At 53.6% G+C, this 16,990-nt stretch overlaps 2 protein-coding genes across 2 annotated transcripts; both read right to left on the reverse strand.

The window, feature by feature from the left end:
* Nucleotides 1–61: 61 nt before the first annotated feature.
* On the reverse strand, nucleotides 62–9,685 carry CALR (calreticulin). The gene is made up of 9 exons (XM_037887996.2): nucleotides 9,382–9,685; nucleotides 6,309–6,410; nucleotides 5,503–5,706; nucleotides 4,694–4,788; nucleotides 4,375–4,584; nucleotides 4,027–4,140; nucleotides 2,849–2,992; nucleotides 2,262–2,354; nucleotides 62–1,467 (listed from the first exon to the last, which is right to left on the reverse strand). The coding sequence occupies exons 1-9, from the start codon at nucleotides 9,659–9,661 to the stop codon at nucleotides 1,267–1,269; spliced, it is 1,443 nt and encodes a 480-aa protein (XP_037743924.2). The 5' UTR covers nucleotides 9,662–9,685; the 3' UTR covers nucleotides 62–1,266.
* A 4,538-nt stretch (nucleotides 9,686–14,223) lies between these two features.
* On the reverse strand, nucleotides 14,224–16,285 carry LOC122463389 (vegetative cell wall protein gp1-like). The gene is made up of 2 exons (XM_043532835.1): nucleotides 15,573–16,285; nucleotides 14,224–14,438 (listed from the first exon to the last, which is right to left on the reverse strand). Exons 1-2 carry the CDS (start codon nucleotides 16,229–16,231, stop codon nucleotides 14,303–14,305), a joined length of 795 nt encoding a protein of 264 aa, XP_043388770.1. The 5' UTR covers nucleotides 16,232–16,285; the 3' UTR covers nucleotides 14,224–14,302.
* Nucleotides 16,286–16,990: the final 705 nt, after the last annotated feature.

The raw sequence follows: 16,990 nt of genomic DNA on the forward strand, positions 1-16,990 counted from the left end.
GTGAAGTGACTGCACACCACTCACATCCCAGGAAGAGACCCATAGAAACCAGGCCACAGGCTAGACATGAAATTTAATTTAATAGAAATATTCTTCAATCATTCATACATTCAAGTGTGAACATGAGAAGTCTCCACACCCCTACCTCTGCATTTCCCTCCTCCCCCACAATACATTTCAGAGAGTAGGTAGAAGCTTGGACTCAGTATTCTGCTCCCTTACCATCTACCAACCCCCATTCTCTCCTGCCACCCACCCCCACCCCAGCATTCTGTGACCTCCCTCACCAAGACACCACTCTTCATTCTAGCCCATGCCCCATTTCCCCTCCACCCATGCTACAAGACAATAGCTCTATGCAATTTCCAGGGGGGATTCCTGAGAGGTGTCAGGCATGTTACAGAAAATCAAGGAACTACAGATGTTTGCTTTACAGTCCAAAGAAAGGGGAGGAAGTTACTTAGAGTTACCCATCCCACTTAGTCTGAGCTGTTGAAAGCACGTTCTGTTCAACAGTGGATCTAGTTTGGACTGGCCTCCGCACCAGCTGTCAGTGAACCGGAGGCCAAGACAGCTGCTTCAGTTGTAAAAAACAATGCAGCAGCTGCAGCAACATAGTGGGAAATGGATCAATCCACTCATTTTAAGCTGGAGCTCTCCCCTCAGCTGTACAGTTCCTGTGAGAACAGACTGCTGAAAATGAGGCCTAATACTGCAGTCTAGTAGATTTCAACCCCTTGGTTCACCAAAGCAGTGCTAGGAAGGAGGAAAAGCCAACCCTACCATCCCTGCCCACTCAGGTCACTGACATGGGAGCAGGGGTTGGAATCTGCTTCCACCTGTGAGGAGGGATGGAGCAGGGCAGGTGACTGGGAAGGAGGGCAAGGAGAGGTAGTGGTACACTGCTTCCTATCTATCCCTTTGCAGAGCACCTGGAGGACAGGAGCTGGTAGAGACACCAGCCACCATTAAAAAAGTGGTTGATGCTGCTGTTCCTGCCTGAACCAAGGGTTGTGTTTCTACAGTTAACCTTAGCATACATTCATACACTGCAGGGCCGAGACCTGAACTCACATGAATGGATCATTGGGGGCATGTGAAATAAAAAACAAACCACAAACAAAACACCAATAAAAAAAGTTCAAGTCTCATAGAGACATTACTGTATCCCCTCCCCCTCTCCTTATTTGGGTTTAACCAAGCGAGCCACATGGTGGGGGCCAAAGGCGAGGCTCAGCGGAGGAGCGGTGCTGTGGGAACAGCCTTTTACAGCTCGTCCTTCAGCGGTGCCTCCGTTTCCTCCTCTTCCTCCTTCTCTGGCTCATCATCGTCCTCCTCCTCCTCTTCGTCATTATCGTCCCCTTCGGGCTCATCGTCCCCTTCCTCCTCTTTCCGCTTCTTGTCCTCCTCCTCTTGTTTCTTCCTCTGCTCCTCGTCCTGCTGCTCCTTCATTTTCTTCTCAGCATCCTGGGAGAGATTGACGGCAAGACGAGTTATCCAAAAGGGAGAGGGAAGATGGTGCAAGTGGTTTGGGTGCTAGCCTGGGCCCCAGATTCTAATTCCCTGCTCTACCAGGCTGCCTTTAGCAAGCCCATGCCTCAGTTTCCCCATCTGCACAAGGAGAAAGACACTGCCATTGGGCTGAGCCAGTCAAGGGGGCCGGTGAGTACCTGAAGGAAGGAGAGATGCAAGGAACCGAGCAGGCTAGACTCTACCCAACCCTCCGAACAGTTTCAGACCACCTTAAACCTTCATGCCTTGGCAAGAACATTTGCCTCACTTCTGATAGGGAAACCCAGGCCAAGAGCAGGTGGGATGTGCCCAGGAGTCCTGCTTCAGCCATAGGCCCATCCTGATAGCCCCCTGATAGCTCCACTCGGAGAGGATGGATTACATTAGCGGGTTTAGGTTTCAGAACATTTACTGAACTGTCTGGCCTTCTCCCCCACACCCAATATCAGATTGTTTCAAAGGTGTTTCTATGCCCTGTTACAGCTGAACAGCCCCATCACCCTCCTAGCACAAGAAATGCAATGGTAAACCCCCTGGATTCAGCCTGCCTTTCCCTGCACTATGATTCCCCGTGGAGCCCCTCAAACAGCTGCAGGTCCTTCCTCTGACCTCAGGGGGTGACTCGGTCACTGCACTGCCTGCCAGCACATGGGCTCTCCCCTTATGTCGACCCAAAGGGAGGAGGACTTTTACTAGCAGGGGAAATCTCTTCTGGGGGAGCAGGAGCACTCCCCAGGGACAGTCATTACCTTAGTGGCCCCCCAGGTCTCATTGCCTGACTCCTCTGCGAACTTCTCGTCATCTGTGATCAGGAAGTTGTCGAAGATGGTGCCGGATTTCACCTGAAAGGATAGCAAGCCAGTGACCACGCAGCGGGGAGCAGCCAGACGCCCCAATGGTGACTTTGCCCATCTTGCCCCAAGTAAAGGTGGAGGGTCAACCAGCAAGACAAGGGTTAAGAGTCAAGTCCTGCCCAGAAGAAAACTTAATGCTGCTCAGCCAGGGCCGAGGCTGAATCTCAAGGATTGGGCAAGAGACAAGCATCTGTTTTGGCTTGGGAAGCATTCAGACATAAGGGAGCCAGGAGTCCCTGAGGGTGAGTTAAGGTATCTGCCAACAGGGGACAGCGATGCCAGCAGCACAGCCGGGCACAAGGCCCGTGTTCCATTAGACTGGATGCCCCAGCGCTTTAGTGCAGCTGAGGCCCCAGGGGCTCAGCCTGAAGCAGAGCCCATTAAAGGCAAGTTCCCACCCCAGCGCAAGGTGGCATGATCTAGGCTACTGTTCAAGGCTAGACAAGTCCTGCTCCCAGCCAGCCCCCTTGGGAGGAGCGCACCTGCCACAGGTCCAAGCCGATGACGCCGAAGCTGTCGTAGGAGTACAGGCTGGGATCAGGGGTGTAGTCTGGGTTGTCGATCTCAGGGTGCACCCACTTCCCCTTGTAGTCAGGGTTGTCTATCTGGCGGGGTTTCCACTCGCCCTAGGGAGCAGGAGAACAGCATGTGAGAAACCAGCGAGTGGGGAGAGGGATTACACCTGGTCTCCAACAGGCGAGCGCGGCTGGTCTTACAGGGGGAGAAAGATCAAGGAATGGGCCTGGCGTGGGGATGCCAGCTCTGCCAGAAGCTATTGCAGCTGTAGGAGTGGGACAGGCTGCCTCCCTCAGTGCACATGCCACCCTGAGGATCACAGGCCCAGAGTTTATTAAGGGGAGTTGGAACACAAGGGCTCCACCTACAGCTGCTTTCAGAGACATCTGGACTGGGCTGAGGCTGCCATAGAGGAAGCCCAGTGCTAGCATGCTATGGATTCTTCCCTTCTCCCCACGCCGTGCTGGAACCCTGAACCAAGGGCCGTGGTGGATTTGCCATCACTGGCAGTTTTTAAATCAAGACTGGGAGGTTTCCCAGAAGCTCTGATCTAGGCATTATTTCAGACCAGTTTTCTGGCCTGCATTAGGCAGGAGGTCAGACGTGACTAGAGGATCACAAAGATTCCAAGGCCAGAGGGGACCAATGACTGAGCAGCCACATGCCAACCTGAGAACCAGGGAACGTTCCTGCTCAATCTCGGGGACCTTCCGAGGGCAGGCAGGGGAGCAAAGTCCCTCCTTACCCATGACTAGCTCAGCATGAAGAGGATTAGAGTGGGGCAGTGTTCCCACAATCGTTTGGAGTTACAAGGGTCTTGATCTCCTCCCTCCAGGGCACAAGCCAATCCCCTTGCAGAAGGCTGGAGGTGGCACCAAGAAGGGAATGCTCACTGGCACTGCACAGAGGTGTTATGGGGGTTCATGCCTTTCTCTAGGGCAGGAGACCTTAATGGGGTGCATTTGTCACTGGCAAGTGTCAGGCCTCAGGTCTCATCCCCTGGGTACACAGATACTCAGCACCGACTGCAGCGGGGCTGCGGCTCCTCAACTGACAGAAGGCCACGACATTCATGAAAGTTTACAATCAGACACACTAGACCCCCTCCAAACCTCTCCAGACCCAGCCTGTGGGCCAGCCTTACCTTGTACTCTGGGTTCTGGATCACTGGAGGCTCCCACTCCCCGTCCATCTCCTCATCCCAGTCCTCCGGCTTCTTGGCATCGGGGTCAGGAATGTGCTCCGGCTTATCCCAATCCTGAGGGGCAGAGGAAGAGAACCAGGCAGATGTCAGGAAGAGATTTGTCACCAACTCCTCGCTCTGATGGATATCCTGCCCTCCATTACCCATCCAGCCCCACACACAGCAAGAGCTACAGCCACTATCCCCCACCACCTGGCCACATGGGCAGGGGAAATGGAGCATTACGGTACCAGTCTCTGACCAGCCCCATACGCTGCCCCTGCCCAAGATCTGCAGCCCCTAACTCACCTCTGGCTTAGTGTCCTCGGGGTCGTCTATCTTGGCCCTATCGTCCCAGTCCTCTGGTTTCTTGGCCTCAGGGTCCTTGATCTTCTTGGGAGGCAAGAAGTCCCAGTCTTCCTCCAGGCTGCCCGACTCCACCTTGTTGTTGTCAATCTTCACCTCGTAGGTGTTGTCAGGCCGCACAATGAGGGTGTAGAGGTGGGTGAACTCGTCGTCCTGGGCAAGGGAAGGAGCCAGGGATTAGATGAAGTCTCAGCTTAGAGCCAAGGAGATTCCACTCCAGACCCATGTCGCAGGGGCAGGAGCCCCTAGCCAGGAGACTCACCTTGCAACGGATGTCTTTGTTGATCAGGACGTTCTTCCCTTTGTAGTTGAAGATCACGTGCACTTTTTTGGTGCCTGGGCCACAGATGTCAGGGCCTGGATTGGAAACAAGCCACAGTTCAGAGGAGCAAACTCAGCCTGCATCAGAAGGGGCTGAAAGTCACCTTGTTCCAGCATGGAGAGCTGGCAAATTCAGCCCCCAGCAGGACCAGCTACTACCTCAGCACCCATACATCCCCACACTGGCCTTGTAGGCAGGCTCAGTAGAGAGAACATGGGCTGAATGGGGCTCAGACTGGACTCTCCCCCCTGCTGGGAACCCACCAGAAATGACAGGGGGGCAGTGCTGGGGGAACACAGAGGTTGCCCATCTGTTGCTCATGATGGGCCTTAGGGCAGGCTGGTCTCCAGGGCTGTCAGGACACTAGATCCCAGGGAATCTGGGGACAGAATCTGAATTTCAGGTGCAAGCCTCAAGTCCCTTCATCCACCTCAGAGGTGGAGCACAGCAACAGCACATGACCGCTTAGGCCAGGAAGCAAAACCCCGTCAGCAGCTGAAGCTGTGGGTGTATCTGGGGAGAGCAGAACAGTATGAGCCACCAAGCTCCCCAGCAGCCCCTAGTGCCATGCTGGGCCAATGAGCACCCCCTACTAAGTCACCCACCCATTCCTAGGGGTTTGGAGAGCTCCCCTCCAGACACTGTGCAAGCCCTACCCTGCTTCACATGAGACCCTACCACAGTCTGGGTCCATGCAGCTAGTCCGTGGCCCGCAGAGGCCACGCAGAGCCCACCCCACAGGCACTCACCAAACATGATGTTGTACTCCGAGTCCCCATGCATGTCCTCCTGGCTCAGGCTGGAGGGGAAGAGCTTGACATAACCACCACCACAGTCAATATTCTGCTCGTGTTTCACCGTGAACTGCACCACCAAGGTCTTGTCCTTGTTGCTGAAGGGGTCAAAGCGGGCAGACAGGGCGTAGAAACGGGCGTCCTGGCTCGTCTGGAGGCCTGACAAGGGAAGGGGAAAACACACAGTCAAGACCCAGCAGGGAGGGGGAGCGTGATCCCTCCGTAGCTGGCCTCAGAGCTCAGCACATCTGGGCAACAGGCCTGTTCGCGCTCAGCAGCAGATTGTATGCAGGCACCGTGCCGAGCCCCTGTGCTTGTCATCTTACAGCTAAAGCTTCAGGGCACGAGGTGGCAACCAGCAAGGGATTACCCCCCAGCCATGTTCACAGGTGCATTATGGGGGTTTTGTCAGCTTCCCAAGGGGTCAGGTATTGGTGGCTGTCAGATGCTGTGCGCTGTTATCTGGACTGTGGTAGTGGCAAGGACCTGTGCAGACAGCTAAGAGGCAGCCCTGTCCCAGAGAGCACACAATCCAGGTGACACCCAGCAGGCTAACCCATTACAGCCAGAATGGGATGGGGAGGATCTACTGGGATGATCTGATACTGATTTATAGAAGTGCTGGGTGATTTATAGTAACCCTGCCAGGGGAGCCAATGGGTAAGATGGTTAAGAAAAAAAGGCCACAATCTCCCTAGTGCATCCTGGGCGGGTGGGGAGGGACACAGAGCAGAATGCAGCAGGGACACACAATTTCCCACCTTTATCCTTCTCGGCGTCCCCATAGAACTTGCCCGCCGTGAGTTTGAACTTCCCATAGTCCGACTTGTGCTTCGACTCCACCCAGCGGCTCGTCCAGGCATCTGTGGGGAAGAGAGACAGGCATGAAATTTTAACAGCCCCCCGCTATCACCACATGCATTCAGGACAGGGAATGTACAGTCCCAGCCCACCCTTGGTCATTATGTGAGGAAGGCCCCACCTCACTAGGACACCACAGGCCAGAGAAGAGCTCTTGAAGCCAATCACTGGCTGGTGTTCCAGTCACCCATGGAGCCAGGGGCAAGAGCCTCATTTTCACCAGGCAGGGAACTGAGGCAGAAAGGAAGTGGCTTGCCCAAGGTCATATTGAGCCCCCGCAGAGTTCTGACTCCCAGTGCCTCCGTTCCAGCCACTAGACCATGCCCCCTCCCCATGTGCAATGATGGGCCTGCTTCATCCAGCAGGCAGAGTGAAAGCTGACCATGCAAATGTGTGGCAGAGTGTTAAGTGTGGAACAGGATTTTGCATTTCTCCTCTCCCATGAGCCTCAGCACTTCATGAAGAGAAGGACAGGCAACACATAAGGACTGAGTCACCTGCTGCTGAAATGCAGCCTCCACTGGGGTGGAATATGGCAGCTGTTTAACAGTCAATCCTGCATTGGCAGCTTATATTGCTTGTTAGTGCCTTGATCAGCATGCCCTGGGGGATGCTTGTACGCTCGACATCAGTCTAGAATGGCTGGGCCAGCCACCTCTCATCCCTTAGTACTGCAAGCTGCATTATGGACCACAAGCAAAGGCCTTGTCTGAAGGGCCCCAGCCACAGCCTTTAGAGCCATAAGCCCTTCAGGCAGGAGTCACCAGCTTTCCAGACAAGTTACAACACCTGCTTCCGAACTCATTGATGCGGTCACAGCTGCAGAGGAGAAACACACCATAGCATGCCATGAGCCGCCTCACCAGTCTCCAGGCCTTGCACGCCCACAGATGCACACTGTATCTATACCAGTTTCCATTTAGCCACCCACATGGGCACAGTGGGACTGAGCTGAGGACTGTAAGCTCTCTGCTTTGAGATCGATGGAGCAGAATTATAAGCCATTTGCTTACATCCTTAACTTGGCACCCATCCATCATCAACTAGGGCTGATTTTTGCTTTTAAACTTGCACATGCTGCACAGCCCCCCGTAGGGCTGCACAGTCTGCATGTGCTTAGACACACCCCAAAATGTTTGACCTAGTCCTTACAGAACAGACACCATCCCCACAGGGCCCAATAATTAATTATCGATTCCCCACTGCCCGTTCAGTCTAGACTGCACAGGGAAGCGATTATGAAACCAAAGAGGCCTCCAGCCACCCCCCTCCCCTCCCGCCTCCTCTCTATAAGCCCTTAAACACAGAAGACAGGCTGCTGCCTATAGGAGGCAAATATGCCCTCTCCAGATTGAGTTTACCCAAGAAGCATGGTAAGACACCAGGCCTCTGGTTTCAGGCGGTGTTCACACTGTTTCAGCTATGGAACTGCTAGCAAGTGAGTTTTTAATCTGAACTGCTATGTACTGATCTTTTTGGGGGGGGGAGGCAGATTTCCCCCACCCCCCAAATATTTTCAAAGCCTCTTTTGAAAGGACTTTAAACTGACATCCTAATGCTATCTAGAACCCAGGGCAAATGAAATACTCTAATAAGAGACAGACACAGGTTAGCTCACTATTCCCAACCCACAATCCCAAATCCTGCTGAGTCCTGACCAGCCAAAGCAGGATTTTAGGGTGTATTTTTGTGGGTGAAATAGAATTCCTGCCTCCCAACAAGGTTCTCTGCCCCACTGTGTGTGGCCTGCCTCCTCACAGAGAGATCTGGGCTCATTCCATGGCTCTATATGGCCTCAATCCTATTACGACTGTCCCCCTCCTCACACAGAGTTGCCTTTGGTTCTGCAGGGACCATTTATGACATTAGACCATTAATCGTCCCTACAGATACCACCCTATGTTCACGAAACCAGGACGCCCCAACTCTAACCCCATAGATCTGTACTCTATTTAATCCTCCCTACCAACCCCCAGCCCCACCCATGAGCCTGACCGCACAGTGAGTGCTACAGAAAAGCCTTATGCCCTTCACTCCAATGCACCCCCCCAGCAGATCTACGCTGACCCCTCCTCCCACAGAGCCCCACACCCTAAGGAGCCCCCCATCGCAGCTGCCCTTCAGAGCCTCCCCTTTACTGCACCCCGCCCAGGCCAGAGACTAGTAAACCCCGACTAACGCTTCCACCTGCATAGCTAGCCTGACCCCATAGAGACCCCCCCCCATGGGACCCCCAGCACCTCCCCCTTCATTCCCACCACCCCAGCTCCTGCAGGGCTGGCCTGACCCCATAGAGACCCCCCCGCACCTCCCCCTTCATTCCCACCACCCCAGCTCCTGCAGGGCTGGCCTGACCCCTTGAAGACCCCTCCCATCACCTCCCCCTTCATTCCCACCCCCCACAGGGCTGGCCTGACCCCATGGAGACCCCCCCATCACCTCCCCCTTCACTCCCACTCCCCCATCTCCTGCAGGGCTGGCCTGACCCCATGGGGACCCCCCCCGGGACCCCCATCACCTCCCCCTTCACTCCTACCCCCCCCCATCTCCTGCAGGGCTGGCCTGACCCCATGGGGACCCCCCCCGGGACCCCCATCACCTCCCTTCACTCCCACCCCCCCATCTCCTGCAGGGCTGGCCTGACCCCATGGGGACCCCCATCACCTCCCCCTTCACTCCCACCCCCCCCATCTCCTGCAGGGCTGGCCTGACCCCATGGGGACCCCCCCCGGGACCCCCATCACCTCCCCCTTCACTCCCACCCCCCCCCCCCATCTCCTGCAGGGCTGGCCTGACCCCATGGGGACCCCCATCACCTCCCCCTTCACTCCCACCCCCCCCCCATCTCCTGCAGGGCTGGCCTGACCCGATGGAGGACGCCCCCCGGGACCCCCATCACCTCCCCCTTCACTCCCCCCCCCCCATCTCCTGCAGGGCTGGCCTGACCCCATGGGGACCCCGCCCCCCCCTCACCTCCGTCCCCGAACTCCTCCCTGAAGTACTGGGCGGGCCCCGCCGCCACCAGGCCCAGCAGGCCGCACAGCGCCAGGAGCGGGCTCATCGCGGTGGGTCTCGCGCTAGTCCCCGGGAGGTGCCGGCCTGGCCCGTCACGAGACGCCGACAACCCAGCGGGGCACCAGACACTGACTGCGGGCGCGGAGCCCGAGGCGGCCGCACTTATATCCGGCCCGGCCGGGCGCCCGGCCCCCGCCGCCGCCCCATTGGCCCGAGCCCGAGCGACGCGCGCTCCCATTGGCCGGCAGCCTGCCCGACGAGTGAGGCTGCGCCCCCGAACGCTGGCGTCCCAGATGGCCGCTTCCCATTGGTTGCCGAGCTCGGCCAATCAGGAGCGACCACGCGTTCCGGGGGAGACGCCCCCTCCCCTCGCTGGCTATGTCACCGCCGCTTGTCAGGTCACGTGAGCTTTCGGCCTCTCTTAAAGGGCCAGCTCATGGTGGTTGTGCCGGGTTCTCTCTCCTCTGCACCCCCCTGGGTCACTGCAGGGGGCAACCCACCCCACCCCCTAATAACCACCAGTGGGGGAGGTGATAAAATAACCCAACCTGGGGGAGGAGGAGGAAGAGAGCTGGTGATGCCAGGCGCTGTGACACGGCACGGCGCCGTGGTGTAATGTTGCGCGAGGATGCAAGCAGGTGCTAGGCGTAGCAGGATGGGGCCACAGGCTGGGATCCCGGCTCTGTGCCTCTCTTTGGGAGGGGCAGGGGGTCCAGTGGTCAGCACAGGGGGCTGGGAGCCAGCACTCCTGGGGTCTTTACTCAACTCTGCCACTGACTTTTCCTGGGGCTTTGGTCAACTCACTTAGGCACCACTTCCCCCTCTGTGAAGATACCAGCCTACCATTATCGAACGCTCCGAGTCCTCAGCTGAAAGGCAGAGATTTGTGAGGATTATTCTTTATCCTCTGCAAATTGGAACCCGCTGCTGTTCCTTTGGTGTTGTGCGGCTGCCTCCCAGAACTAACAATAAAACAATCGTTAAAGCATAATGTGCTCACCCAGGGACTAGGCAGGGAGCCATGGAAACACCAGTCATTGCGATTGCTACGCCGGTACCAACTCAGAAATCAGGGTTCTGATTCTTTGCTCATCAAGGGTTAGAGAAGTTAATCTTGGTGTCCTGTGCAAACTGCATCTCTGATCTTTTAATTCTGACTCCCTAAGCTCATCCAGTAGTTTCATTTAGTGTTAAGGTTTTTTCTTCACCTCCAAGTACTGTGCGCTATGAGCTGTCATGCTCTACTCCAGCAGTGGCTGCATTGCAGTGGAAGGTGGCTAACTGGATAGCTGTACCTCTCACTTAATTCACTAATGTTTGTAAAGTGCTCATAGATCATCAGAAGGGGCAAAGGTCTTTTCTGGAGGTCTCTCACTGTCAATACAAAAACATCCTTGGAATTTCTAAATATTATAGATGACAATTTCCCAACTTAGAAAGTGATCCAACCAACACAGGGGAATTCTATATTAGACCTAATCCTGACAGAGAAAGAGAAATTGATCAGAGAACTAAAAATTAATAGCAGCTTAGGTATAAGTCATCATAGCTTGATCACATTTATAATGTGCAAGCAGAATAAAGTCCAAACCAGTTTACTTACACACACACACACAAAAAGCGCATGCGAGAGCGCTTTAAAAGGGCCAGTTTCACAAAGCTGAAAAATCATGAGCCAAATCAGCTAGGAAAAAAATTTTCTGATTCAATTCTGAGTGATACTTGGAGATTTGTTAAATGTTCTTAAACAGATGCCCAAAAATTGAGGAAGAAGGCTGTATCAGTTAAAAAAAAAACTGAACTAGGTTAGAGGGGAAATTAAGGCAGCTTTCAGGGTTCCCTCCCCACTCTGAACTCTAGGGTACAGATGTGGGGACCCTCACGAAAGACGCCCCCCAAGCTTATCTCTACCAGCTTAGGTTAAAAACTTCCCCAAGGCACAAATTTCTTCCTTGCCCTTGGTATCACTGCCACCACCAAGTGATTTAAACGAACATTCAGGGAGGGCCACTTGGAGCCCTATCTCCCCCAAAATATCCCTCCAAACCCTTACACCCCCTTTCCTGGGGAGGCTTGAGAATAATATCCTAACCAATTCGTTACAAAGTGAGCACAGACCCAAACCCCTGGGTCTTTAGGACACTGAAAATCAATCATGTTCTTAAAAGAAGAATTTTATTTAAAAAAAAAGTAAAAGAATCACCTCTGTAAAATCAGGATGGAAGGTAACTTTACAGGGTAACAAAAGATTTAAAACACAGAAGAGTTCCCCTCTAGGTTTAACTTCAAAGTTACAAAAAACAGGAATACACCTCCCTCTAGCAAAGGGAAAATTCACAAGCTAAAACAAAAGATAACCTAACGCACCTTGCCTTGTTTATTTACACTTTTTGTAATATCAGAGACTCGTTTCAGGACTGTTTGGAGGAGATGGATTATTTCCCTGACCTGGTGCCTCTCTGCCTCCCCAGAGAACAGACAAAAAAAAAAAAAAAAAAATACAAAAACAAAAACCTTCTCCCACAGATTTGAAAGTATCTTCTCCCCTTATTGGTCCTTTTGGTCAGGTGCCAACCAGGTTATCTGAGCTTCTTAACCCTTTACAGGTAAAGGAGGGACTTTATGATACCCTCAGCTGTATGTTTATGACACGGACCCCAAATCATAGACAGTGCGGGACAGCCTGCTCCACACTGGCTGTGATTTCTTCCTGGAGCTCTAGGAGAAAACAGAATTAATAAGACACATGCACCTCTAGATATACTACTGATTATATACAAACTAACAATGTTTTCCACATTTCAGGGACGATTTTAACCAGTTGTTTCTGGGAAACTTTCACAGGAGACGGCGTCAGCCACTTCGTTAGAAGCTCCTGAGATGTGCTGTATTTCAAAATAACCAAAGAAGTTTTTTGTTATTGTCCTTGATGGTAGGAAGCCACTTCAGCACAGCATGGTCGGTTTGTAGGTGGAAACGCCGTCCCCAAACGTATGGGCGTAGCTTTTCCGGAGCGTAGACAATGGCGTAACATTCCTTTTCGCTGATTGACCAGGGGCTTTCCCTCTCAGACAGCTTCTTGCTGAGAAACACGACAGGATGGAATTCTTGATCCAGTCCTTCCTGCATTAAAACTGCCCTGTAAAGGTTTGGACTCACCCCTGCGGCACCTCCTGCTGGTAGTCGTCGGGAATTAGCTCGTCCAGCCCCCGGAGCGCCCTCTGCAGACCGGTGATCTGCCTTACCGCCGGCCCCCATGTCCCTCCCAGGACCCGGTGACCCTTTCTTTGGGGTGCTGCCCCCCTGGCAGTACCCCCACACTCTCAGGTTCTGGGTTTCCCCACCCAGGGGGACCCCCACCCTCTAACCCCCCCGACCTCACCTCAGTCTGGGCAACTGCCAGTCCCCACTTAGCCCCTTGTATTGTGGGCAGACTGCAGTGTATACGCCACTCATCACAGGCAAGGAGGTTTTAGACCTGCTGCCTCCGCCTACCCGTGGGCTGCCCCTCTGCAACCCTGCGCCTATTCGGCCTGTAGTCAGGCCTGCAGCCTGAGGCTTTCCAGGCCGGAGCTCTCAGCTCCTCTGGCTCTTCCCCAGCCCTTGTCCAATCTAGGTGTCCTGCTCGGCACCTTGCAGCCAGGCCTTACTCCCTCTTCAGGCAGAGGGAAACTGACTGGGCTCCTGGCTCACAGCCTCTTATAGGGGCCAGCTGGGCCTGATGGAGCTGGCCACAGCTGCGGCTGTTCCCTTAATCCGGCTGGGCTTTTCTGCACAGCCCCAGCCCTCTCCCTGGGCTGGCGTCAGCCCTGTCAGGGCCGGAGCGGGTGACCACCCCGCTACATGCTCCCACACCATGCTCGGACGCATCTGTGGTTACTAGGAACGGTTTGTCAAAGTCTGGGGCCCTTAGCACTGGGTCAGACATGAGTGTCGCTTTAAGCTGGTTAAAGGCCTTCTGACGCTCTTCAGCCCACTGCACTGCATTTGGCTGTTTCTTTTCGGTTAGGTCTGTCAGGGGGGCGGCGATTTGGCTGTAGTGCGGTACAAATCGCCTGTAATATCCGGCCAAGCCTAAGAAGGATAGGACCTGTTTCTTTGACTTTGGGACAGGCCACTTTTGGATAGCAGTCACTTTGGCCTGTAGGGGGTTGATAGTTCCTTGACCCACCTGGTGTCCAAGGTAAGTCACTCTGTTTAGGCCTATTTGACGCTTTTTAGCCTTAACAGTTAGTCCCGCCTCCCTAATGTGCTCAAAGACTTTTTTCAGATGCTCCAGGTGTTCTTCCCATGAATCAGAAAAGATGGCCACATCATCAATGTAGGCGACTGCAGATTCTCCCAATCCCACTAGGAGACTATCTAACAGTTTTTGGAAAGTGGCAGGTGCATTTCATAACCCGAAAGGGAGCTCATTAAATTCATACAGCCCAACATAGGTGATGAAGGCTGACCTTTCCTTGGTGGATTCATCCAGCGGTACCTGCCAGTACCCCTTGGTTAAATCCAAGGTAGAGATGAACTAGGCACGTCCCAGTTTCTTCAATAGCTCATCTGTGTGTGGCATTGGATAGTTGTCTGGGCGAGTTACAGCATTTAACTTACAGTAGTCCACGCAAAAGCGTATCTCCCCATCTGGTTTGGGAACTAGATCCACTGGAGATGCCCATGCACTGTTAGAGGGGCGGATTACACCCATCTGTAGCATGTCCTGGATCTCCTGTTCTATAGTAGTTTTGGCTTGAGGAGACACCCGGTAAGGTTGGGCTCTAATTGGGCAAGCATTACCTGTATCAATGGAGTGGTATGCTCATTTGGTCCGTCCTGGGGTGGCTGAGAACATCGGCGCAAAGCTAGCGCACAGCTCCTTGATCTGCTGTCACTGCATACGTCCAAGGGTCATGAAGAGGTTCACCTCTTCCACATCACCGTCACTTTTTCCTTTATAGTAGACCCCTTCAGGCCACTCAGGGTCATCTCCTCCCTGGGCTGTAAACTGACAAACCTTTAATTCTCTGGAATAAAAGGGCTTTAGAGAATTAACATGGTACGCTTTAGGTTTGAAGTGGGGGATGCTATGAGACAGTTAACAGCTCCCAGGTGCTCTTGGACCGTGAATGTCCCTTCCCACGACACTTCCATCTTCTGGGCCTGGAGCACCTTCAAGACCATGACCTGGTCCCCTACTTTGAAGGAACACTCTCTGGCATGTTTATCATACCAGGCTTTTTACTCTTCCTGAGCATCTTTTAGGTTTTCTCTAGCAAGAGCTAAAGATGTTCAGAGGGTGTTTTGTAGGTTGTTTACAAAGTCCAGAATGTTAGTTCCTGGAGAAGGCGTAAACCCCTCCCATTGCTGTTTCACCAACTGTAATGGCCCTTAACCTCGCAGACATACACAAGTTCAAATGGTGAAAACCCTAAACTGGGATGTGGTACAGCTCTGTAGGGAAAGAGCAAGTGCTGCAAAACTAGGTCCCAATCACTGGAGTGCTCATTTACGAATTTACATATCATGGCCCCCAAAGTTCCATTAAACTTCTCCACCAGGCCATTTGTTTGATGGTGGTAAGGGGTGGCAACCAAGTGGTTCACCCCATGAGCTTCCCACAGGCTTTTCATGGTCCCTGCCAGGAAATTAGTTCCCGAATCTGTAAGGATGTTGGAGGACCAACCTACCCTGGCAAAAATGTCTGTTAGTGCCTGGCACACACTTTTAGCTCTGGTGTTGCTTAGAGCTACTGCTTCCGGCCCTCGGGTGGCAAAATCCATGAAAGTCAGTATGTACTGCTTTCCTCTGGGTGTCTTTTTCGGAAAAGGACCCAGAATATCCACAACTACTCGCTGAAATGGGATCTCAATGATGGGGAGTGACTGGAGAGGGGCTTTGACCTGGTCTTGGGGTTTTCCCACTCTTTGGCACACCTTACAAGTAGAAACATCCTTGCCCATTCCCTCCCAGTGGAATAACCTCCCCAAATGGTCTTTGGTCCTGTTCACCCCAGCATGGCCACTAGGGTGATCGTGGCCTAAGCTCAAGAGCTTTTCCTGGTACTCAGTTGGAACTACCAACTGTCTCTGTGATGCCAGTTCTCCTGGTGCCTCCCAGAAAGAGTTTCCTTGTATAAAAGTCCTCTGTCTACCACAAACCGGGATTGGTTAGAAGAGTTGAGAGGGGGTGGGTTGCTCCATGCCGCCGTCCAAGCTCCCTGGTGGCTTTCATCTGCTTCCTGCTTGGCCTGAAACTGTTCCCTTGATGCTGGGGACATCAGTTCCTCACTGGACGGTGGACCTGGGCTTGGTCCCTTGGGAAGCAATGCGGGGGATGGGGCTGGTTCCAGGGACGGTGAACCGCTCTCCGCGGGTGCGCTAGGTTGCGGTTCAGGCTCCAGCTGACCCTCTTGTGCAGGTTTAGCTGCTGCTGTCAGGGCAGGTTCGGTGGTGCCCTCTGGCGTTGGAGCTGCAGACGGGGTTGCAAGCGCTGGACTCAGGGCTGGCAACGGTTCTGGTGCTGGTTGCTCCGCCAGTTCCGGTTCTGGGACTGGCTCTGGCTGGATCTCTGCGACTGGATCCATGACTGCTGTCGCAGACGTTGGCCTGGGGTCCGATTCCACCACCTCAGTCTGGGTCTCTGGTAACGGAGACGGGGCCCTGGTAGAAGTTTCCGGAACAGAGCTAGGTGTGACAGCTTGCTTAGCCTGGCTGCAGGTGACCATTCTCACCCTCTTAGCTAGCTTCACATGCTTGGCCAAGTCTTCCTCCAGCAGCATGGGAATGAGATAATCATCATAGACCGCAAAAGTCCACATTCCTGACCAGCCCTTGTACTGGACAGGCAACTTGGCTGTAGGCAAGTCAAAAGAGTTTGACTTGAAGGGTTGAATCATCACTTGTGCTTCTGGGTTGATGAATTTGGGGTCCACTATGGATTGGTGGATAGCTGACACCTGTGCTCCAGTGTCCCTCCACGCGATAACCTTCTTCCCGCCCATACTCACAGTGTCCCTTCGCTCTGAGGGTATCTGGGAGGCATCTGGGCCTGAGGACGTTTGGTGGGACCCCGGTGCAATGAACTGTAATCTTTTGGGGTTCTTGGGGCAGCTGGCCTTTACATGCCCCAGATTATTATATTTAAAACATCGCCCAGCTGACTGGTTACTGGGTGAGATGGGTTGCTGGAGAATGGTGTGGTGGGACGATAAGGTGTTGGGGGTTTTCCTTGGGGTGTAGCTGGGGCTTTGGGCTGCCCCCAGTGGTATGGTGTGGTCTCAGGGTGTCCCTTCTAGTATCCGCCCAAACCGCGACCAGGGTTTTTCCTCTCTGCTACCTCTACCCATTTGGTTCCAATTTGCCCCGCCTCCCTGACGGTCTGGGACTGCTCGTAATGATCAGCATAAGAAGCAAGACTTTCTGCTGAGTCCATTTTCTGATCCCATTAACACTGTTTTATATCATCATTGGTCAAAACCAGGAACTGCTCTTGTATAACCAAATCACACATCCCTTCAAAGCTAGTTACACCCCTTCCTTTGACCCATTTAGCTAACAGATGCTTCATCTGGTTTACA

Source organism: Chelonia mydas, chromosome 20, assembly GCF_015237465.2.
Source record: "Chelonia mydas isolate rCheMyd1 chromosome 20, rCheMyd1.pri.v2, whole genome shotgun sequence".
Taxonomy (NCBI): Eukaryota; Metazoa; Chordata; order Testudines; family Cheloniidae; genus Chelonia; species Chelonia mydas.

Coding starts and splice junctions, on each gene's coding strand:
- CALR (XM_037887996.2), bottom strand. CDS start 9,661: ATGGGAGCGCGCGTCGCTCGGGCTCGGGCCAATGGGGCGGCGGCGGGG. Junction 6,411..9,381: donor GGAGGAGTTCGGGGACGGAG/GTGAGGGGGGGG, acceptor TCTTCCCCACAG/ATGCCTGGACGAGCCGCTGG. Junction 2,993..4,026: donor TCCAGAACCCAGAGTACAAG/GTAAGGCTGGCC, acceptor CCTGCTCCCTAG/GGCGAGTGGAAACCCCGCCA.
- LOC122463389 (XM_043532835.1), bottom strand. CDS start 16,231: ATGTGGACTTTTGCGGTCTATGATGATTATCTCATTCCCATGCTGCTG. Junction 14,439..15,572: donor AACTCTTCTAACCAATCCCG/GTTTGTGGTAGA, acceptor CTTTTATTCCAG/AGAATTAAAGGTTTGTCAGT.